Source organism: Oreochromis niloticus, linkage group LG17, assembly GCF_001858045.2.
Source record: "Oreochromis niloticus isolate F11D_XX linkage group LG17, O_niloticus_UMD_NMBU, whole genome shotgun sequence".
NCBI lineage: Eukaryota > Metazoa > Chordata > Actinopteri > Cichliformes > Cichlidae > Oreochromis > Oreochromis niloticus.
This window is the reverse complement of record NC_031981.2, coordinates 989521-1015000: the sequence shown is the minus strand read 5'-3', so window position 1 is coordinate 1015000 and position 25480 is coordinate 989521. Positions and strand designations below refer to the sequence as shown.

Sequence of the window (25480 nt, the reverse complement as noted above, 5' to 3'; positions counted from 1 at the left end):
CAGGCACAGGTAGCTGCTCTGTTCCAGGATCATGTTTAATTCTTATAAAACAATAAAGTTGTTTTAAAATTGTTTGCAGCCAAAACAAGAAAATCCAGGAACAAATTTGTATCTAAGACACTACAGACTACACACTGATGCTCATCTGGGAAACCCAGAGACACACACACATTTACACTCCGATGGATGAATCAGAGAGCACCCTGGGCTCATTGCAGGCAGACTGGAACAGCCAGGGATCAAACCACCAACCTTCAGATTGGTGCATGACCTGTTCTACCTCTAGAGCCATAGTCACCCCAGATCTTCCAAGAATTTTGACGCAATATTTCAGATTTGTCAGTAGGCAGAGGGCCTTTTAAAACAAAGTTGAAGAATAGTTGTGATAGTCGTGATAAGCAGGAACGCTCAGCTCTCTCTTCACCATGACGGACCGGTACAGCATCACTGCAGCCGCAGCACCGATCCGTCTCCTGCTCCTTTCTCCGCTCACTCGTGAACAAGACCCAGAGATACTTAAAATCCAGGGCAGGAACTCACCCCTGACCCGGAGTGGGCACTCGAACCCTTTTCCCAGCTGAGGACCACGGCCTCAGATTTGGAGGTGCTGATTCTCATTCCCACCGCTTCACACTCGGCAGGAAGTCCCTCCAGTACGAAAGAATAATACATATGAATACATTAGATTCACACAGGAGTGTGGAGGATATTTCAGGTAGGATTGCAGGTAACCATCGAAAGATCCATCCTCTCCTGCAGAAAGTAGCAGCAAGCCGGAGTCTTATTAACTGTATGTTCACATAACAACTCTTCATCTTCATATTCAAGTAAGCAGAGTAACAATAAGATTCCAATGAACCTTTAATGTGATGCAGTGGTGTTTGACCTTTGGTCTTCTTCATTACATCCAGAGACTGAAAACAGGAAAGCACTCACATGAGTGGATGTGTATAGAAATGCACACAGCCCCACTGGTTCAGTATCACTTCCAGTCACTATCAGTAATGGAGAGGAAATGGTGTCTGGCTCAGAGATGTTTGCAGAAGGCTGAAGGGCAATTTAACTAAAATGACTGAGATAGAAATCCATTTGGGTTTGTGGGAGCAGTGTGCCTGAGTCTAACTGCTGGAAGGAGGATATCTCAGTGAAAGGATGTAATGTAATGTGTTTGGCAGCACACAAATATGCCAAAGGGTTGGAATTTGGCTTGCTTAAGCATTTCTGTCCACAGAGACAAGCACTGGAGAGGTTAGCACTTCTCAGGAAATCAAATGTGGAAACACAGGCAGCTTCAGGCGAAGGGGAGAGCAGAAGGATGCCGAATGTTTCATACAAACTCATTCCCTTCCCCCACTTCAAACATGGACTAGATTACCGATTCTCCCCATTACTCAAAACATAACCTGCCTAACCTGATTTAAGTAATTATGTTGATTTAGCAAAAGCAGATTGTCTCCAAATTATTTTGTGTTGGTGAAACACAACAATCCAACAGGTCATATTGAAAAAGTTATTTAAATAAAAAGTCAAACAGAGCTTATAGGTTTTGAATATACTGCCCCCTTGTAGCAGGAAACATTGACAGTTGCTGAAACTGTCAGAAACAATAACTGTGGTTGAATTTAAGTGACTTTTTAAGGATCAAGAAAATAGTGCAAGCGCTCTTAAAGTTGCAGCGAAATTCAGTTGAAACCAAACACTTTTTGGACAGAGACCAGACTTCTGAATCTTGTCTGAGAGTTGCAGATAGAATCATTTATATTTACTATATGATGGATCGCTGCTGCAGTGATGCTGTACCAGTCCGTCGTGAAGAGAGAGCTGAGTATAAAAGCAAAGCTCTCAATTTACCAGTCGATCTACGTCCCTGCCCTCACCTATGGTCAGAGCTGTGGGTAGGGACTCAAAGAACGAGATCGCCAATACAAGCAGCAAAAATGAGCTTCCTCCGAAGGGTGGCTGGCCTCTCCCTTAGAGATAGGGTGAGAAGTTCAGCCATCCGGGAGGGGCTCAGAGTAGAGCCGCTGCTCCTTCACATCGAAGGGAGCCAGCTGAGGTGGTTCGGGCGTCTCACAAGGATGCCTCCTGGATGCCTAATGGGTGAGGTGTTCCAGGCATGTCTCACCGCGAGGAGGCCCCCGGGCAGACCCAGGACAACCTGGGGGGATTATGTCTCTTGGCTGGCCTGGGAACACCTTGGTGTTCCCCCGAACAAGCTCATCACTAACAGCGGATATGGATAACGATTCAAGAGTGTTGTTACTGTCAGCCACCTCCTGTACGTGGATGATATCAAGGTGCATGTCAGAAGGAAGCGAGACATTGAGTCATTCATCAGGACATGAATAGGCCCGTTTGGATAAGTGTGGCCAAACGGTTGCAAAGAGAGGAAAGGTGATCCTGACTGAAGGGGTGCAGTTACCAGAAGGCAGATTAGCAGATATACAATACAGCAACAAGAACCTCGGTATCCTGCACACCAAATGGGAACCAGCTATAGCCAAAAACCTCCTGAAGACTTGAGAAGCCACCTGAACAGTATGAATAAGAGTCAAGCCATCATTATATATGCCCTACAGCTGCTACCAGCCGGTCGCAGGAGGAGATAGATGCCACTGATATCAACTCCTCACAGTTTCCACAGTGAAAAGTGGGTTCTTTTTCAGCAAGTCAGAATGTGGTATCGAGGACGTACGACTCCAAGAAGAGGAGGAGACATTAACACCCAAATTTTATTTGCGTTCTATACTTTTGACATCATGGCTTCGTAAAGATCTCAATGAACAAACTGTCGTTTTTTTAAATTATTTTTTCTATTCCAGTGTCATATTAATTCAGTTTCTCTATATTTTGTGTGTTGCTGTGTTTTCAGCTCAGTGTCACATTATAGTCCTTATATGTACTGTGTCTAATAATGCAAGCACCTCTATAGGAGTTTGTTGATGGAACAAACTGACAGTAGTGCAATCTCTGTTATCAAATTTTAACATTGTGTATTTATACACTAAGAACATACAGTAGTGTTGTGCTTCTTTGCACTTTCCTTTTCATCTTTCCAAACACTGATTGTTCTGACTCATGCCAAGGCCACGCATCACTCCTATATGATTGGTTCTGATTAGCAGCACATGGTGGAGAGGATGTTTATTTTCTAAATACTTTGCCTGATTGACTTCAGTTACTAATATGTTAATATATTTTGCATTCCAACACTCATAATTTAATTATTTCAATGTTAATAGTATCACTGAGGTCATGACTAAAACCTAATATCTTATATTTCTGGGATTACTTTTTTATTAATCTGATTCTGTTTGTTGTGTTTTAGATATAAAATTAGATTGCTAATTGAACAAAAGGAAGCAAAAGGACAACGATGCCAAGTGTAGCAGAAAGCATTGAATTCAAGTGAATTGAAGTGAATTCAGTTTTATTTATATTGAGCCAACTTACAGTGGCGGACACCTCAAGGCACTAACTTCAGCTGTCGCAGTGGCCCAACGTCCAGACCTTAACCCGACTAAAATCCTGTGACAGAAACCTCAGTGACCTGAAGCAAAGTTGGCCATAATTCCTCCATAATGATTATGTGATACAGAAAATTATTACTTCAAGTTACTGATGCTAAAGGTGGTTCAATCTATAAGCCCGTTAATCATGAGGCGCACACTGCAGAGACCTGTGTGAAATGCTCTTATTGAACAGCCTTTTCACACTGAAACAGTAAGTGCTCCTTTGTATTTATTTAGCCAAGCAGAGTTTTGTAATGTAGTTTGTTATAGTTGATCACAGCTCCTCTCTCGCTCTCTCCTCTCAGCTCTATCTCTACTAAAATTACAAAATGTTGCCACTTTTGAGCAAATATTTGGAAGATAGCGAATCAAACTGCAGTGTGTCAACAAAAAACAAACAAACAAACAAGGCAGCACGGTGGTTAGCACTGTTACCTCACAGCAAGAAGGTCCTGGGTTCAGTTCCACCATCAGGCCGGGGTCTCTGTGTAGATTTTGCATGTTCTCCCCGTGTTTGGGTGGGATCTCCCCGGGTACTCCGGCTTCCTCCCACAGTCCACAGGTGTGAGTGCAAATGATTGTGTCTGTGTCTACGTGTTAGCCCCGCGACAGGCGGGCGACCTGTTCAGGGTGTACCCCGCCTCTCGCCTCTGGGATAAGCTTCAGCGCCCCCCACGACCCTGAACAGGATAAGCGGAGGCGAACGGATGGACAAACAAACAAAAACTGACTGCTCTTCAACATGGAGGAGTTGTGTGACAGTGCTGTCAATCCTCCAGAGTAGCTCTGTAGGGAAAATGTATGTGGAAGTATGACCTGCTTATGTGCTTTCCACACAAGACACGGAGAACGTGATTGCAATAGAAGAGCCAAGCTCGATGTTTACAATGTCGGCCAAATACTTGGCTGTGATGCATTTAATGTAGCTTGAATTGTTCATTATAGAGACCATTTAACTCCTCCTTCCTTTGTTTTCTTGAGTACAAAGCTTGATACATTGTAAATAAAGGTGAAATAAAAAATTTGCTCTGCGTTATTTTATTTAAAGTTTATTCAAAGAATCTCTGGATAATATTAAATGTTTTCTGTGAGATATAGTATTTGAGCATTTTATTTAGTCTTTTAAAAATAATGTTTATGAAGTAGCTGTGCTCTCTGTGATTGGAAATACTGATAAATGTCACTGGATTACATTAATGATGAAGAAAACTTAAAAAAATAAAAAACAAAGAGATTCTTGGCCAACCAATGCTGTAGACTGTTCTCGCCTCTAAGTGATTAATAGTGATTAATTCTGCCAATAGCTTTGCCCATTTGTAAATAGCATTGAAGCAGAAAGTGGGAACTACTTGTTTTGTAAGTTTTCTTTGGAGTTAGGGGTAGGACTGCTTCAGTTTGCTTGTTTTGTTTGTTATTTGGTCCTTGGTTCACCGTGGAGTTTATGCTTTCGGTATTATAGGCAGAGCAATAAACGTCACCTTTATCTGTGAACTGGCCTTTGCTTTTCTGATTTTGGGGAGCAGGACGGGGACACCTGTTTGTTAACCCTTATGTTACGCTCACATAAACCACGGTGTAGCAGTGTGTGTGTGTGTGTGTGTGTTTTCAGGGCTGAGGAAATGCATGTGGTGGTATGATTGTCTTGTTTGTGTAATTCAAACCTCCAAAGAGTCTAGCACTATAATTTTTAGTGAGCCACGTAGCCTTGCCAAAGAGAACAAGAGCAGACATGAGTAATGGTGTCAAAAGGAAACGGCTCTTTTTCTACCAGCCAGGAAATTACAGCCTCATTATGAACATACAGCATCACAGTCACTGTGTGTGGGACCAGGCCACAGAGCTACAAGAGGAATGTATGTAAAGGCTACACTAAGCTAGAAAAAATCAGATGAAACAATTGCCTTTATCAAATAGTTGACAATGGAGCAAGCAGAAAATGCAAAGATGGAAAGATATCTTCATCATATTCATGAAGTATTTTAACTTTGGTAACAATAGAAATTCCAAAACATGCCAAATAAAACCCTGTATTTTTCCAATTTATTGAGTAATTGGGCTTTAAATGTACGTAACAACAGCACACATGGGAATTTTTTATGTGCAATGCTGCAGCAGTGCACAGTATGAAGATGTTGGAATTAATTATGGAACATCAGTTAGCTTAAACATAACCATTACACTTAACAAAGGGTAATAGAAAAACAATGAGAGTTGGATAGTCACATAGCCAGCCATGTGTGTCCTGTCCAGAGTCACATGCTGCCAGGGTGGCCACAAGTTTCCAGTCTAAGAGCACTGGAGTGATGGGTGCTATGCAGTAACACTTACATCTGACAGCGAGGCGGATCCTCGTTTGATTCCTGGTTAGGGTCTTTCTGTCAGGTCAACTGATCTCTGCTGGTAATGGTCATGATTTTGTGATGTTTGAGTAATAAAAGACATCTTTCCTCTGTGTGGATTTTATTTATTAAGTGCTCTGAGTAGTAAGTCAGACTAGAAATGGACGATTTAAGTACCAGTCCATTCTAACAGCCAAATCCACATGTGGAGAGGCTTCAAAGCAAACAAGCAGCCCACTACCATCACCTGCCCCTACACCTCCCCAACAGCACCCTCCACCCAGATTGTAGAGATCGCAGTGGATAACAGCGATCTCAGCGACTGACAATGTAGTGTTTATGCCACTGCTGCCTAAATTAACAGTATTGGTAATTACCATAATAATTTGTTATCTTTCTGTAATGGCCAGTCCACTAGTATGCTAGTGCACTAGTTCTTTAATACTATGCACAAGTTCGGGCAAGGACGTGTTGCGGGTTCAAATATTGAGGATGAGCACAAAAACAACAATGGTCCAGAAGAGTTGGTCAAACAATGATTTTTACTGAACACACGCGTGGGGAGATGAACACTGCACACACCAGCATTGATCTCTGCCCAAGACTACACAAGCAGTTGTTTTACAACATCAGGGTATTAGAACGCCCCCTCATGCGTCAAGCAGGTACAATACAATCAATGTTGACGACTTTTGACACATTTAAAAAGAACATTCTGTCCGCCTCGAGGCCAGGTGCTTCCTGTTAATCTTCTAACTCTCGCTTATCTCCTGGAACAAACTGCCCCTTATGCAGACATCATTTTGCAGCTACAAGGTTTTGCAAACTATTATTTGAACTCTTACCTAAACATGAGTCTAACGACTGTTTGTGTGTGTGTGTGTGTGTGTGTGTGTGTGTGTGTGTGTGTGTGTGTGTGTGTCTCGACCTCAAACGCACTCTGTCTCACCCCGCCGACAACCTTACAGACAGAGGCCACTCTCGTGTGTGTAATAACCTAAATGAAACTATATATGTAATATGTTGAATAAATGTTTTAATCAAATGCCACTACTCGAAGCTTAAAAAAAGGATATAAATGAATAAAAGATAATAATGAATAACATGGTATATGTGTTTTGTAGGCGTCACTTACACAATAGATTGTTTGGACATAGCGCCAAACAAAGCTTACGACCCTCAATTAACTGACTGAGCTTCAACTCTTTAAATAAGCACAAAATGCAAGGTGTGTAGAAAATGATTATGACTGCACCTGTAATAAAGATTAATATGTGATTATGATAACACCTGTAAAACAAGTTTTAACGTAAGGCCAACAGCTTCAATAAATGCTTTGATGAAATGATAATTAATGTAATGGTAATGATGATGGTTATGAATAGTAGCAGTAAAATATTTGTCTAAACTCCACACTCCCGCTCTTGACCTCTTGACCACAAGAGGTCACCATACGTTGCGTTGTGTCACTCCTCGGCCCACTCAGCTGCTTCCATGTCCATACAATGGCATCATGGGCCCGGGTCACCGTTCCCAGGTCCACTGCCCTCACTCTGACCCTCTCTAGCCGTCCTCTGGCCCAGGGGATGAGACAACAACCTCTGAGACATGAGATAAAAACAAACACCTTTCCCTACTACGCCTCCCTCACTTATTATGTTCCTCAGTTGGTCTCTTAATTATTCAAACTTGGTTCAAGCTATCATGTTTGGGACTCTCTAATGGCCTTGGCTCCCTATTTCGTCTGCCTTCAACAACGGTGGGAGTGAAGCTCCCGTGGAATGTGCTCTCTGTCTCCTCTACTATCAGAAAAAGCACGGTCCTGAAAACAGTATTTCTTATAACTCAGCAGTATAATGCATCATAAACAATATCATTCATTCACAGTGAATCAGCAGCCTAATGCAATACAAATCAGTCTAATAAGTGTAATAATTATCACCTTCTTCTAATTCAGGAGAATAATGCAAACTAAAACTACATAATAATTTCACAATCATTAATCAGGGGTATAACATGGCATAAGATAATATCACAATCTCACAGACGCCTCCTGGGTGAGGTGTTCTGGCCTAGGGCAGACCCAGGCCAGCCGAGAGACGCCTTGGTGTTCCCCCGGACCAGCTGGAAGAGGTGACCGGGGAGAGGGAGGTCTGGGCTTCTCTGCTTAGGCTGCTGCCCCACGACCCGGCCCCAGATAAGAGGAAGAAGATGGATGGATGGATTATATTTAGTTATTATACACACTTGCCTTCCTGAACGTGAATTTAATTTGCTATTTTCCTCATAAGTAATGATATAATTTTTAGTTTTGAACAAGTATTTGACAGATTTCTAAAATATTTGTGCTTTCTTGTTTTTATGTTAGATGGTCTATCCAACACTGTGCTGTTATGAGTGCACACTGAGTGGCTCTCCTGATTGATTAGTCAAAGGAGTTTGCAAAGAAAAAGCGTCTGGACTTCTTTAAGTTGCTTGAAGACGTTTCACCTCTCATCCGAGAAGCTTCTTCAGTTCTAAGGTCACGCAGCCATTGTGTTACCGCTGTAGTTTGTAGAGATGTTAAAAGAGTTTCTTCACCACTGACACAGGAAGCTCTTATTTCAGGGACGACACCTGATTGTGTGTCCACTGCAAACGCAGCCTCTCCAGCTGAATCACATCTGTGCTGAAGCTTCTGTTCAGTCTGTGTATCGTTAGAGTGAATGTTTGTGTAAATATTCTGTTTATAAAAACAAACAAACAAACAAACCATACAAAAACCTTTTGTTCCTTTGCAGGTTCCATTGCTCGGTGCTCCTACATCAAGTATCACTATTCCTCAGCGACGATACCCAAAAACCTCTCCTACAACATCACCAAGACAATAAGGCAGGACGAATGGCACGCCCTCCGTAAGTCTGCTACTTTTTTTCCTTCTGAGACTTAAAATCCTTTCATTTTATGTAGAGATGATTTGGGCTGAGTACATTTGTTTTCTGTCCCTACCACGCAGTTACATGTTCATATTTACTAATGAACAGATTCAGAATTCTTCTGTCTCAATAATGACTTTACTGACTTTTCTCCCTTCAAATTACAGTTTCAGCCATTAATAATATTCAAAGGAAAAAGTGGTTAAAATGCAGGAAACCTCTACTACAATTAAACCTTAATTAAATCAATCAATGCATTATTATTTTTCCTTTAATTCATCAACACAGGTTCTCACTGCTGTTCTGCTGTTGACTAAGAGACAAATTGTTTTCTGAAATTCACTTCTGTGGGACAAAGTTCGCTGTAGATGAATCAAAGCAGGAGGGCCACCATGGCGCGCTCACTTCTTCCGTTCATCTGTTCACCACTTTGTTTTGGAACAAGAAATTCTATCCACTTTTGACAATAATCCAATAATTAAGGATTAATTAAGGACTGCTCAAAGAGCGGTCATCTGATTTTGGGGTATTTTCAGGGGGTTCTGTCTATTATTGTTGGGTCTTTACTTTAAAATAAAAAACATGCTGAGGTGATTGTTGTTGTGATTTGGAACTAGATGAATAAAGTTAAAATTAACTGAAATACTAGAAACGATCTTTAACGTCAGTGTCTCCAACAGCAGTGTGGTGACTTGTAGAGATTCAGTCACTAAGCCACTGAGCCAAATGGAAATACACTCAAACTATCAGTCTGAAGAGTCTTTACCTGTCAGGTGACAGAAAAGCTCTGCTCTGCTATAAAACCACAAAGGAGTGTCATCTTCACAACTTTGACCCTCAGATCTTTCTAGAATATGTTGAAGGTTGAAGCTATGGATGTATTTGCAATTTTCTTTTTATGTTATCTGAATAAATATTTAGTGTGCATCAAGTTCTTAGACTTGCACCATAAATGACAGAATTTTATAAGAAAATTTACATGTAGAAACTGGAACTTCACCCACTGATTCAGTCCAATGTGAATGTCACTGCAAAACCATGAAAGAAAGAAGAAGAAACAGCCTCTGACATCCTGATGAAGGCAAGACAGCTAAAAAGACTGGACACAGCTAGCTAATGCTTAGACATTACACCGAAGCTTAGTGCTCAGAGTTTTTCTGGCAAGGCCAACACTGCAGAATGATTGTTGACAGGAAAGTTCTAGTTTAATGCTTAATCTTCTCTAAATATGTTGACACAGTTTTTGCTTTACAGTCATAACACACTGGTGTCGGGGTGGGGGGATAATGTGTTCTCAGGTTCAGGATCGGGCCTTTTGAAGACTTGCACAGTCACTGACAGCATTAAAAGCTCTTAGGTTATATTATGTAAAGGTGCAACCAAAACATCTGTGAACATCGAGGCATGGACACTAGACTCCAGAAGGTGTCCTGTGGTGTGTGGCACCAGGACACAGGGCACATGGGACACCACTCACAGAAAACATCAAACTGTTCTTGATGTTTTTTAAAAAATGTTTTTCTGTAATATTTAATTTGTTATGTTTAGTATATTCTCTGTTACTTTGCAGTTTATGTTTTATTTACCCTGCAATGATAAAAATCCTGGTTCTGGCCTTTTTGTGTCTTCCTCTGTGGTTGTTTTCTTGTTTAGCTTTGTATTTCCAGTCATTGCTGGTTGATGCACAAAGACAGCAGTAAAGTCAGTGTTACCGCAGACATTAGCTTTAGAACTGTAGTCCACTGTGAGATACAAGAGAGGCTTAAGTTGCAATTATAGGCGTAATCAGCACTGTGTGAAGACATTTAGTTAAAATGTAACAAACATTCATTTACATTATAGTTCTGTGTTGCACTTACTTATAAATACAGTATATTTTCTGCAGTCAGTAGCAGATCCTCTGTTTGTTTTTCCATGTCTTTGGCAGTTCATGGCTTTACATTCTGCAGACTCAACTCTATCAAGTTTTAAGAGGAGATTATTGAGCCCAAATCATATTAGGCTTTTTAGTTGCAGCCGAGGACAAAAGCCATCACATTGGTCTCAATAAGGGAAATAGTGGATGTATCCAACATCTATAAAATGCACTGTAGGTTTGACTAACACACATAGAAATGGGATGGATGCATCTCATCTCTATTATCTTGGCAAAGTCAAAGAAACACGTGGCTCATAGTTATGACAGGAAGGTCAAACCTTTCCAGTCCAAGATGTTTAATATCTTTACTTCAGTGACAGGTTCGGTGACTCGGTGAAATATGAGTGTGGTCCGATTCAACAGATGGACAGACAGTAGCTCAACTTGCCTACAAACCACTGGCTCAGTGCATCACAGTTAGTTGCATCTGGGGCTGCACAGCCGCAGACCTGTCAGGGTGTCCACGGCTGACAGCACCAACAGCAGGCACGTTTGCATCAGAACTGGACCACGGAGCAAGAGGGTATCTTGGTCTGATGAATCATGTTTTCTTGTACATCATATGTGTAGCTGGGCTGGGGTCGGCATTCATGAGCTTTAACATCACTCTGAGTTCTTCGCTAGCTTAGCTCTGCAGATGCCTGTACAGATCCAAAGTTGTATTTGCAGTATAATGCGATTGTTTCCTGTGCGGACTTTCCACTTTATTAACGTACTCTTGTCCTTTTGTGCAATAAAAATAAAAGTCATCTCCATATGTCTGCTACTGAAAAGCGATATGTCTTTAAGACGCCTGCACACAAACTGAAACCTGCACAGGAAGAAAAAAAACCTGTTTTACATATTTTATTTCTTTCTATCTGCCTGACATGCAGAGAACTGAAGAACCTTTGTAATGCAAGTAATGACATAATTGTAGCTGTAATGTAATTTTAGTACAGCAATACTTTACATTACTGCATTAATGAAAAATGTAGTGTGATCAAAGAAGCCCAACACTGCCAGCGAGTGGTGCTGAGGTTAGTAAGGATAGTCCATGATGGAGTTTGTTCAATGACTTCTTCTTCACCACAGCTTCAAAGGTGTCCAGTTAGCAGCCAGTCACAGACCAGCTTCTCTGGTCTGTTTATTCAGTTTGTTGATGTCACCAGCTTTGATTCTGCCTCCCTAGCAGACTACAGCAAAGCACACTCCACTTGCCACAGCGAACTCATTGGAAATCTTCAACATTTTGCTTCACATGTTGAAGGATCTGAGGTTACCGAGGAAATAGAGCCTGCTCATTCCCTTATGCAGCCTGGGTCTTGCAGTGCAATCAGTGTAGATGTAGAAGCACCTTGAGGTGACTGTTGCTGTGATTTGGTGGTTTACCCTGGTACCTGTACTCCTCCATCACATCAGCATCCGGTCCCAGGATAGAGACAGGCCGTGTAATTGTTGTCTTCCTTCTGAAGTTGATCATCATCTCTCTGGTCTTATATACATTCAGAAGCAGACGATTTCTCGCAGACAACTCCCTAAAATCATCCACTAGCTGTACTGCTCCTCCTGTTCCCCACTAATACTTTCAGCCACTGCAGAATTAATAGAGCATTTCTTCATGTTGCATGACCCAGAGCCATGAAAGTTCGAGGTGTACAAAGTGAAGAAGAATGAAAGCAGCACTGCCTCTCGTGCAGCTCCTGTACTCCACATCTTCAACTCAGACATGCCCAGTTTTGTCAGTACTGTCAGGCACATAGTAATCCATGTTTACAGACATTTCTTGTAGCTTTTCTCTTTTTTCTTTAGCTCTATGTGCAAAACTACTGCAGCTGGTGGCGTGCCTCAGTTGCTGGGTGATTCTTATTCACCTGGGGTCCTGTCCATGGCTTGTGGTGGGAGTGCTGGTCTTGGCTGCCCGTTGCCTTTGGTCCGCCGCTCTTGCCACTGGCCATCGGGGCTCCGTGTGGGTCCTCCATTTTCCTTTGTCATTGTCACTGGGACGGACGGCCTCAGGTCAGTAGTCTTGGGGACTGTGACAGGCGTTACCTGCTGTCCGGCAGCCGAGTACTCTAATGAGTATTTGTAGCAGCTTTGCTTTCACCATGAGATCATTAATACTGGCTGGACTTGGTAGGAGTAAAGTATGTGTGTGAATTAGACAGATGGGCGTGTTTGCACCTTTCTAACATCATCATGAACAATAAACAGCTTAAAGTTGAACAAATTCTGTTTGTTGATGGGCCAATCTTTGTTTTATATAATTAAAACACAGATTGGCCCAAGCATACATATCTATGTGCAGCCTGTCTCTGGAAGTGAAAGACCAGCTACTGCTCTTAACAGCTGAGTAACCCCACTTCATCTCAGACTTTCTAGGCTGTTTGGTCAGCAGGCAAAGTTTAATAGTTTTCTGTTCATCTTCACAGATGTCAACAACCAAATCCACCCACACTGCCTGAGGCCTTGTATGGATTAAGTAAGAATGACAACGTAGCCTCGACTTTCATCAAGTGTGTGAAATTGAGCTCAGGCTGGGCTGACAATTTCTTTCACTCCTATTACATAGATTTAAGGAAACAGTGGGGTGACACTGACAGCGCTTCAAAGACTCGAAGATGAACATGTTACTCATTTGTTTCTGTCAGTCAAACAAAGCTGCAGTGACTCGCAGCAGAACTTGTGCAGCTGAGAACCAAAAAGCCTTTTTCTGTTCCTGCTGAACATCAAAGCAGCAGCAGAGCGAACAGAATATCCTTTCTTTCCATCAATGCTGGGACGTGTTTTCATACTGGAGCTCAGGGATTTTGTTTCTTCAAAAAGAATAACAAGCTGTAGAAAGCTGCCAATGAGTGACAGTGTACCATCCAAGACAGCGGCTAAAGGTTGTGGCTGAAGCTAATTGTTCACCAGGCAGCCACTCCCACTCAGTCTTATTGCACTGATATCGTAGCTGCAGTTGGTAATTATGCGGTGGAAGCCCTGCGAAAAGATGACAGGGGTTTTACTCATTCAGAAGCATTGGTTTACTGCTATTTAAAACATTCAGGCCACTGCTTTTGGACTTGTAAGCTGAGGAGGTGTAACCTGCATCCCTGCACTTCATCACCACTCCCACATTAACAAACAGAGATAGCCTCCCTCAGCATTTGGCTTATACAGGAAATTAAGTCATCCACGGGACTCTGTGACTCTGTGTTTGTGGAAACCAGTACACACCATTTGATATCAAGTTATGTTTATCTATGTAGACAGGTTTGTCAACAGCATTGGTGTGAGTTGGGTATCTGTCTCTCTGCCAGTTGTTGACGTCACTGTCCAGAATATGTTGGTGTTTTTAAGGTACAGCATGTAAATGAAATTTCCGTTGTTGCCTGGTCTTTTACTGTTTATGAGATGAGATGAGCGATGAGATGAGATAGCCTTTATTTGTCAGTTGCAGGTCTTTTGCCCACAACCGAGATGACAGACCTTGCCGACCGTACATACAATACACAAACATCACATTGGGGAGACAGGTCAGGCTAGGTAGCGAGGAAAAAAACATCGAAATATGTAACACAAAAGGATAATACAGGAAGGCACAGATATCAACACACCATAGCACAATAAACACAGACAAGCAACATGGGAAAGAGTTCCAGTGTGTACATCTGATCTGGGACCGCTGCAATCTTCGACTGCGCCTCCAACTGACCCGATGTCCACATCAGAGGGGAGGTAAGCGTTGGAGGTGGCGTTGGGTAGGGAGGGTGATGCGTCAGTGAGTGCTTATCAGTATCAGTATATGTATGTGTGTGCGTGTCCAGAGTTCAGCTGAGACAGTGTCCTTCGCCCTGCCAGGCTAAGTAAACAGTCTTCCAGCCAACCCAGGTGGCCTTGCATGGAATGGGAAGGAACAGACTCAACACAGTCGTTATCAGGGAGTTTTGTTCAGCTCCAGCTTTGAGCCCACAGCTGGCGCCGAAGGGGTAGCCGCATTATGATGGTGATTTTTCTTTTTGCAAACAGCTCATGAGAATTTCAAGCTGTTCTTTAACACTCCGACACTGGTCTCTCAATCTCCCGTTGGAGAGCTGCGAGTTTCTCCATGATGTTATTAGCCGAAGATTCCGTGATCTTGTCACTCTTTTGCTCACAGAGCAGATTCTGAGACCTCACGACCGCAGCCAACTGATCCGTGATGTATTCCAGCTTCCGCCCATAGGTGTTGTTCTGAGCGGATTCTTCCCTGATGTATCCCAATATCCGCTCAGAGATGTTATTCTGAGTATTCACTGCAGCCGCTAGCGCCTCCAAGCTCTTAACCATGCTGCCTTCCGTGAGCCCTTTCTGAGAAGCCGCACCTCGTCCCATCGATTCAATCCCAGCGGGCAGCCTTGTGGGGGTTTGAACAGCCGGTTCCGCTTTCTTAATTCTCTGATAAGCCAGGGCCAGGCCAGCTCCGATCAGCAAGAACCCTGTTATCATGGTTCCGAATAGGTAGATATCTTCAGCGTCCTCGATCGACAGTCCCGCCAGGCACACGATCCTCCATGTCTGCCACCCGTCCATCGTGTATCCGGCAGGGAAAGTCCCTCCAGGGCACTCAGGCTCTCCTGAGCCCAGACTTCTCGTTGAGAAAAGGGTGTCAATAGCAGTCAGAGACCAGTTGATCAAATCCATAATTCTCTTTTAGGTTTTAGACACAGACTGTGAGAGAATGTTCCAGGGAAAGTAATACAAAAAAAACCACGAGACTAGACAAGGACATAAGAACTAAGCAGGGAAGATAAGGGAGAGGGAGAGGAGAAAAAGTGCATCGGCCTCCTCCGAGAGCCAAAGCGAAAGAAAAAAAAAAATGCTGTGCTAGGTGAGCCTTCTTGTTGAATTAAATTCACCTGTTGAAAAGTTTCCCATCTGGGTCAATGTCAGGCTTGGCCGGACTTGCTGCTTTTCCAACAAGTGATAATAAAACAATGTTTGAAGGTATAAGTTAAAGGATAAAGGGAGGGAGAAAGCTGATATGGAGGAGAGAATGAAGGCAGATATATTTTGTCAGCAGGAGACCAGGTGGAAGTTAAAAAGGCCAAGATCACATGGGGTGGAGTCAAGCTTTTCTATCATGATATAGTAATAAAGAGGCAATAGAGGTAATCTTGACCCCCCCCCCAAAAAAGAACGTGTTAATAGTGTTTGAGGGGATTACGAGTTTGAAGATGGAAACTGAAAGGATAATGTTGATTGTTGTCACTGTGTACGTCTATTAGAAAGGAAAGAGGAATTCTAGAGTAAGTTGGATGAAGTCATAGAAATGTGATAACAGGCTAAAACTAGCTCCTAAAACTGTTAAACCAATTCAATTTTATATAGCGCCAAATCACAACAACAGTCGCCTCAAGGCGCTTTATATTGTACAGTAGATAGCACAATAATACATACAGAGAAAAACCCAACAATCATATGACCCCCTATGAGCAAGCACTTTGGCGACAGTGGGAAGGAAAAACTCCCTTTTAACAGGAAGAAACCTCCGGCAGAACCAGGCTCAGGGAGGGGCGGGGCCATCTGCTGCGACCGGTTGGGGTGAAAGAAGGAAGACAGGATAAAGACATGCTGTGGAAGAGAGACAGAGATTAATAACAGATATGATTCGATGCAGAGAGGTCTATTAACACATAGTGAGTGAGAAAGGTGACTGGAAGGGAAAAACTCAATGCATCATGGGAATCCCCGGCAGCCTACGTCTATTGCAGCATAACTAAGGGAGGATTCAGGGTCACCTGGTCCAGCCCTAACTATATGCTTTAGCAAAAAGGAAAGTTTTAAGCCTAATCTTGAAAGTAGAGATAGTGTCTGTCTCCTGAATCCAAACTGGAAGCTGGTTCCACAGAAGAGGGGCCTGAAAACTGAAGGCTCTGCCTCCCATTCTACTTTTAAATACTCTAGGAACAACAAGTAGGCCTGCAGTGTGAGAGCGAAGTGCTCTAATAGGGTGATATGGTACTACAAGGTCATTAAGATAAGATGGGGCCTGATTATTTAAGACCTTGTATGTGAGGAGCAGGATTTTGATTTCTTGTTAGTGCCTTGTTGATGCCACAGGCCAGATGAGAATTATAATCAAGTAAATGGTAAATGGGCTGGTTCTTATATAGCACTTTTCTACTCTTAGCACTCAAAGCGCTTTACACAACGTGCCTCATTCATCCATTCACACAAGCACTTTTTTCTCTGCTTTGTGTAAGTGCTTCTATCCACCATTCACACACATTCATGCTCTGATGGATGCACTGGAAAGAAGCTTGGGGTCAGCATCTTGTCTGCTCCCTGCAGACTGAAACAGACAACCACCAACCTTCCCATTAGTAGGTGACATGCTCGACCACCGGAGATGTAGCCACCCCACAGCATGCAGAAGAGCATACATGCACACCACATCCAGCCTTTTTACTGATGAGCTAGCAGAAGACTACACCTGAACATTACCTGAGATCACCTGAGAACAGGAAATGAGGCTATAATTCATACTAGCAAAGCAAAACTGGACAATAGAAGATTGGAAATACACCCGGTCTTAAGAGTCTCAAGTTTTGCTGCAGTGTGGGGTTAGGGTTAGGAATGGGTGTGAATGTGGGAAGTTTTGTAAAGTGCTTTGAATGCTCAGAGTAGAAAAGCATGTTTTCTAAATGTTCATTATATATATTACATGATAAAACCCCCACATGAGAAGCATTATTACAGCAATTCTGAACTCTTAGTCATGCAGTTTTCCCACATAGTGTTGAATCCATCTATTATCACGATTAGCAGACCCAGCCTCTCTGAGCTGCTTTTTTAAAATAAGGAAATACACTATATTGCAAAAAGTGTCTTGATGCATGCTCAACCATCCAGGTAAGTAAATCCCAAAAGGTTGATTTTGTTCATCTGGACGTTTTCAGTAGGAGAACGCTACGTTTAATGAACAGAATCAACCTTTTGGGATATATTGCCAAAAGTATTGACTCACCCATCCAGTGTATGAATCCTTTGTTCCACTGAAAGGAGCTCTTTATGCTTCAACACATTTTGGGCAATTTCATGCTCCCAGCTTTATGGGAACAGTTTAGGGATGGACCCTTCCTCTTCCACCACGACTGTGCACCAGTGCACAAAGCAAAGATACGTCCTTGCAAAGACTTGCAAAAAGTCCTGGTCTCAATCTGATAGAATCCCGTTGGAATGAATTAGCATGGAGAGTGTCTGACCTCACAAATGTGCTTGTGGAAGAATGGTCAAAAATTCCCATAAACACACTCCTAAACCTCGTGGAAAGCCTTCCTGTTATTGCTGCACAGGGTGGGCCAACATCATATTAAACCCAGATTAGGATTGGGACACATTCCTAGTTCACATTCATGTAAATCCAGACTGGTGAAAACTTCAGGAAATACAGAAAACAGTTTAATTTAGTATTCCATAGCCAATGCTCTTTTATTGTATTGTACTCAGTTTACTTTGAGTCTAATTCAAAAGGAGCATATATATTTTATTTGTGGTGATCCACACTGTTTAAAGACACAGTGAGCCACAGGACTCAAGTCAGTTTTTGTCATGAAACACTGTGTGCAGGCAGGAGAAGGACCCAAACACAAGTTCATGAGGAAACACAGGGAGCATAACACATAGCAATGAGGGAGGACACAACACTGACACAGAAAAACACAGGGCTTAAATACACTGGGGAATAACGAGGGGAATGAGACACAGAGGGAGAGCACAGCTGGGAGAAATCAGACATGACGAGACTAAAGGGAAGCAAAACTCAATACATTCACCTAGGACACAGACCTTCAAAGTAAAACAGGAAATGTTACACTGAGACGCAGACTTGACTACGGGATACAGCTGACAGGGGAGACAGAGCAACTAAAAAACACAGAGACCACTAGGAGGGAGGCACAGAGGCCACTAAACACTGGGAATGATCACAAATAACATCAAACACTGGGACCGTGACAGTTTTATAGCTGTGATGCTGTAAAAGTTTGGTGTATTTGTGTAACCTCAGTTTAGAAAAATCACAGATTTGTAACAGAACGGGAAAGTAAGAGACTTGTGTGTCCCTATTGCACCAGTGAACAGTGGTGGATGTTACTATAATCCCATTACTTTTTTCAAGTAAGGAGTAAAGTAAGGGATTACTATTGCAAAAAAGTAATTAGATCACTGATGCTTTCTCGTAAGCACTGCATTCCTGCGTTACTAAACCGTGATTTTGCATTTAATTTTTGCTTGATGCAATGTGCATAAAGTTAAAAGATTAAAACTAATAAAAGAAATTTTTAAAAAGAAGCTTTTTCATTTGATTCAATTGGATATGATGGATAATGCAGAAGAAATAGAATTGGGCTAAAATGTCTGTTGCTTTATTACGTATTCAGGTTGTGTATCGTGTTTTTCAAAAGTAACTAAGTAATAAAGTAACCAATTACTTTTGAAAATAAGTAGTCAGTCTTACTTGGAAAAGTAATTGGTAACTAAGTACTATTTTCAGTAACTGGACCAACACTGCCAGTGAACACTGAATCTTGCCAGTAGAAAGTGATCTATTATAAATAAATCTGTGCCAGTTGTCTCTAATCTTCATTTGTTTTGATTTGTAATCTTTGTCATAAAGATATATGAAATATATTTAATAGATGGCTCTCTGATGTTGTCAGTGTTGCTTCAAACCAAACCTGCTTTCTCAGAGCTAAACTTCTTGTTATGGTTGTGAACTGTATGTGGAATAAACCGTCCAATAACGTCAGCCAAACTGAAGCAGCACTCAGGCGCTTTTGAACAGTTGCCAGCTGCATTGTGTGAATTTCTTCTTGCAGAATATGATCATTTTCAAATTTGCCGTTTCAGTCTACCATATGTTCAAAGTTGATGAGAGAAGGGCCGATACATGCAGCTATTTATTTACGAGGTCCAAGACTCATTGAGCTGCAGGTACGAGGATCTCCTTACACGTGTCTCATCTGCATCATTGCTGTTGGTCTTTTCTGTCCTTTTCCCTACTGTCAGTCTAGGATCATCTTATTCTGTGTCACCAGTCATCTTGTGTTGTGACAGGGATTAAAGCTTTAAAAATATCCTGCATGCACTGTTGCTGAGTTAAATGAATTAAACTTTATGATGATAACAACTGGCACAGAAAACATCATATTTAAACCTAATGAAAAGGGTTTCTGATTGACAAGAGAAACATTACTCACAAACACACAGTGTAACATATAAGCATGCAGTATATCTGCAGGTTTCAGGCTTGAGCATCATCTAATCTTCCTATGGACTCATCCTTTCTTGTGACTAATAGGAAAAATAATTAAGTATAATTAACAAGGCTGAAACGTCGGAGAAACACACAGCTGTCAGTCCTGGATGACCTCATTAAAATTTTATGTTTCAGGCACTCGCGATTATTGGTTCAGTTCTATTCAGCCACGTGACCACAACCCCTGCAGGCCAAGTGATTCATCACTGCTCACGAATACAAACCCTTAGAGAAGGGGGAAGAGCTCTAAACTATCTCGGTCCAGCAGATCAACAACTGTCTAATCCAGACAGCTCACATGGAAAGCCGATTCACTGGTACGATTCTCACGCTGATGTTTGTCAAAGCGCAAGTAGGGCCAGCTCCAGTCCTCCTCCTTGTCCATACAATGTACACTTTAGAAAAAATACCCAGATCGAGTCAAATACTGGACTGACTTTCTAAAATTGGTGGCCTCTGAATGTTCAGGAGCCTGGGTTGGCCCCAACATGAAAAAAAACTGTTGGTGTAGCAAAGAAAATTGGCAGCTATAAGACTGGCTGATCAAACAAAAGCAGAGTTTTCTGTGAGAGGGAAATGTCTGTGTCGGTTCTCAGTCATCCAGGCCATGGTAGTCTAAGGAGCTGGGAAAGAAAAGCGACTGGACTTCTTTAGGTTTCTTGAAGACGTTTCTCTCAATGCACCTGCTAGTTAGATGGCATGTATGTGTATGTATATACGTAGATGTAAGCGTGTATGTGGAAATATGTGTGTGTGTATGTACGGATGCAAATATGTATATATACATATATGTATGTATGTGCATGTATGTTTGCAGGTGTATGTATAACTTGTACATATCTTTCTTGTGTAAATGTAAATTTGTCTGTTATTGTGTAAATACTTACGCTATTGTGTACTTCACACACATGGAGAGATGCCAAACTGCCTTTGGCATCTCTCCATGTGTGGAGAGCTATTCTATTCTATTCTATTCTATTCTATTCTATTCTATTCTATTCTATTTACCTCTCATCTGAGAAGCTTCTTCACTTCTAAACCCAAATCATGGAGAATCCCAGGTGTTTAAACCCTAGTGGGAGTTGTTCCTTAGGAGGGTCACAGACCCACTATTGATCATATGCCTCACCATCATTATCAGCAGAGGTTCTTTTCTTTTCCCCCGTCCTCTCCGGCAGTGTAGCAATCAGAATTGTTGTCTGAAGGCCAAAAAATGCTTAACAGATTTGAATTCAGAAGTGGAGCATTACAGCATTCACTATAATGATCCACCTGATAGACATGTTTTATTAGAACTATTGAACCAGTTTGTGTGTGAGTGTGGGGCTGGGTCTGAAGTGCACTGGGATGTCGAGTTTTCTCTGATAAACCTGCTTGATAATGAATGACAGTGTTGTTCCATTTCTCCCCAGTTGCTGTCTGAGCTTCTTTCTTTGTTCCCTTTCTTTCCCTTCTAGCTTCAAGGGAACATTTTCTGCCCGGTGTTGTAGGGTCCTGATTATTCCAAGTTTGTGTCCAGAGGGTGGTGGGAGTCACAGAGGAGGTACTGGTCTCTGTGTGTGGGCTTCAGGTAAACTTCAATGTTGAGGTTTCCATTCTCCTCAATGCGCACAGTCCAGGAAGGTCAAACGATTATCCTTTGTGTCTTTCCTGGTGAACTTTATATTTCTATCTACCACACTGATGTGAGCAGTGACAGCTTCTGCTTCTTGGGTTTAATTTTGACCCAGGTACATCCATGTATCCGCGTCAGTGGCTAGGTGCTGTTTCTTTTTTTCTTTTTTTTTTTGTCTGTCCCGTTTGGTTCTTTTGCCATCAGAATTATTGTCTAAAGGCGAAGAAAGATGCCCAACGGATTTACTTTACCAAATAGACCATCCCAGCCTTGCCGTAATGGTCTATTTGATTCACCTTTTATTGTTTATTTTATTTTTTTTATTTTCACTTGCTAGATACGGGACAGACTTGAATGAGGAAAAGAAAAGGGAGAAAGAAAGAGGGGGAAAAACAGTGGCGAAGAGGGACGGGGATAAAGGGCAAAAAACAAAAACCAACAAAATAAGCAGACAAAAAATACATATATCGATCACCTGGATCACCTGTTGAGAAAGAAAAGAGAAAACAAGCAGAAGAAAACGAGAGCAATAGAATAAACAACATCACGATGATCTGTGGGAATATAACAGTAAATACTAAATATTAAACATTATTGTGCAGCACGTAAGATCGACAGCGCACAGTGTGCTTTGAGGTAGGAGCCAAAAAGGGTGTAGTTTGTGTGTGAGCACCCGTGTGTACACCTGTGAGCATGGATGCGCAGCTTTGCCTGGCCCGGCCTCTGCCTCAGCTCCAGCCCCGCCTGGTTCAGCTTCGGCAGCAGCTTCAGCCTCATCCTTCTCCTCATCCTTGCCTGGTTCTGCTGCTGGCACGCTGCCATCCGGTCCGCGTCTAGCGCCTCATCATCACCGGCTGTTTTCTAGGCTACTGGCTGGTTATTATCGCCGTCGTGGACGCCCTCCTGAACGGGGTTGTCGCCGCCACTGCCTTCCCCGTGGCCGGCCTCCGGACTTCTGTCACCACCGCCGCCTTCCGCGTGGCCGGCCTCCGGACTTCTGTCGCTGCCACTGCCTTCTTCAAGGCCGTCCCCCTGAACTGTTTCAACCTGGCCATCTGTGCTATCGGCCCCCGGGCCGGCCACCTGAACTATGTTTTGGACTCTGCTCCCCTGTGACTGTTTGGGACCTTTTGTTTGGGACTCTGGGGCCTCCGTTTTGGTCCTGGTCCGGACCCTCCGTCCTGGGCCTCCCACCACCCACCCGGGCTTGGTGGTTCATTTGTGTTTTGGGGCTGTCGGGAGGGCTGGACTGGGACAAAAAATCGGCCCGGGCATCTCAATAGAGATTGAAAATGTGACGTCATTCAGGGGTAAAACCGCAAAGGATTCTGGGAACTTGTGGCAAGAGGTACTAGCGCACGCAGGCTTTCAATTTAACTCAATTACACAGCGATAAAAAGAAACCCAAAAAATGGCAAGAAGCTGTTGTATTATTAACTGCAATAGCCGGTCGCATGACAGCCACGGGAAGCCGACGAGTAAAGAGATCGCTTTTTTATCGGATTACGTCGTTGAAGAGAAATTTTTTAAGCCATGTTTCCGAAGTAAAAGCCGACGGATGGCCTGGATATACCAAATATAACGTCTCAGAACACTCCAGCTCACATGTTAGTCTGCTCCAAGCATTCCCACAAAGGTCAGTGTTTTGTAGTACTTAATACGTCATTTTTCTTAACATAATTGGTGATACAGGTTACAAGCAAGTCTGGCGCTGAACAGAAATTGTCGCGTTATGCTCCTTTGTTTATTGTGCATAAATAGTGAATTGTCCTGACACAATATTGCGTTTCGCTTCTGTTATTACCATGGTACACTGACAAAAACATATACTTTTATTCACAGGATAAAACAGTTGTTTTGTATCACTAATTGTCCAGTGTGATTACAACATACAATATTATTGTCACTGCTACATTTCTGTAATGCCTACCAGAAATTATTTCCACTACTAATTAATTAGCTCAAAGGTTATATTAATAAACGGTTAACGAATGTGTATTTATGAAGACGATGTGTGAGACTGGTAAACTTACCTTTGTTTGTACGATGGTCGTTCTACACAGTGCATTTCAAGGTCCTGTACCCATCCGTCGGTAAACTGTACCTGGGCTTGTTGCAGTGACCTGAAGTTACTAAACTTCATGAGTGTATGCACTCACTCCAAGAACCGTATAATTATAAATCTGAGCGTGGTGAAAGTTGGGCAGCACGCTAACGTCTTTTGTCCACTCTGTGTGCTCGTAAGGGTCTGACCCTTTCACTCCTTTGATTTTTTCCTCGTATCTTTTCTTTGCCTTTTCGTCGAGTCTGTCTTTGTACGGTCCGGCATTATTCTCCTTGGTTTTGTACATTCCTTTTTTGTGCGGCAAAGAAAAACCAAGAAGGTATTGGAACCGGAGAATGAACGTTTTGCGGTGCTGCAAATGCTTGCATTTGATGCGGTACTTGGATTGTTTTGCCACGAGTTCCCGGCATGCAATGCGCGAAAGTCACGTGATCTGTCAATCGCTATAGGAAAAACCATAAAGCCTTTGCATGAAAACAACTGCCTTGTTGGTATATATGTATCAATCTAATAAACTTAAACCTACACCATCCTCCCTATTCTGGATTTTAAACAGTACATAGCAGAAACAAAAAGACTGCTTGGTCGAGTTAACCTCCTGAACTATCTACAACACATGGCAGAAACCTTAAATTAAGACCAAGAACACTAGAGATGAGACATGATCATTGATTAATATTAAAATTAATAAATGGCAGATTTAGTGATATTTTCATAAACACCTCCTTTCCTTTTTTTGTTCTCCATTTTCTTTACTTCCTCTATAATATTGCTAAACAAGGGGGAGGGTGCATCCGTAATTGGCCAGCCCAGAGTCGATCATGACCAATTGGCCAATCCAACACCTTTCATTATATATAGCCTTCCTAAAAAAAATAAATAAAAAAAAATCCATCGGCCAATAAAAACAAAAAATTGCCCACCGGGCAAATGCCCGGTATGCCCAATGGCCAGTCCAGCCATGGCTGTCGGGAGCAAGCCCTTGAAGGGGTGGGGGTGGGGGGGGGTACTGTCACGGTCCTGCGTCGATGACCCAGCGCTTTAAGTTTATTATTTTGGGTTTGAGTTGTGTGTTTCTATCATCCCTACCTGTGTCTCTCCTCTGTGTTCTGTTCGTGTCCCCAGCTGGTTGTGTAAAACAGTCTGTGAGTTTCCTGTTTTACTTTGTAGGTTTGTGTCTCGTTATGTCCATTAGTTCCAGCTGTGTCCCCGCCTGTCTGCCATTTCCTAATTACCTGGTGTGTGTATTTATACTGCGTGTCTGCCTGTGCTCCTCGTTGCGTCGTCTGTGTTTCTCTGTGAATCTCTATGTACTCAGCATTGTTCCGGGTTTCTCCATGTCTCTCTGCTCCTCGCTCCGTGTCCTCCTTTTTGTATTAGTTTCCCCAGTTTAGGTTTATGTTCGGTTCTGTCCACACCTTGGTTTTGTGCACTGTAAATAAAACCCACTTGCACCTCCGCCACTGTCTGCTATTGGATCCTCCTTTCTCAGCTTCACTCGACTGCTGCCCCAGTCGTGACAGGGATATGGTTTAATTTAGTTAGATCTGCAAGCTTGGGAGAAACATTAATACCTAAATATTTTATATTTCCCGATTGCAGTGGAGTAGAAGAAGAATTATGGAAGGAGCAATTAATCGGAAGGACTGTAGATTTTGACCAGTTAATTGAGTAATCTGATATTCTTGCAAAAGAGTTTATCAATGCAATCACCCCAGAGATATTGGTTTGTGAGTTTTGGAGAAAGAGTAACACATCATCCACATAAAGGCTGATTTTATGTTCCATGTTCTTGCATTTTATGCCCTTAATTACTGAATTCTGTCTAATTGCTGCTGCTAGTGGTTCAAT

The 25480-nt window shown here is 42.4% G+C and overlaps 1 protein-coding gene across 2 annotated transcripts in view; it reads left to right on the top strand.

Moving 5' to 3' along the window:
- The window catches only part of tmem178bb (transmembrane protein 178Bb), a 71762-nt gene that overhangs the window by 33601 nt on the left and 12681 nt on the right, over window positions 1-25480 (top strand). For both annotated transcript variants that reach the window (XM_019347301.2, XM_003455631.5), the window contains one exon: window positions 8632-8745. In XM_019347301.2, the coding sequence (XP_019202846.1) occupies window positions 8632-8745 (114 nt within the window). The remainder of the gene's footprint in view (window positions 1-8631; window positions 8746-25480) is intronic.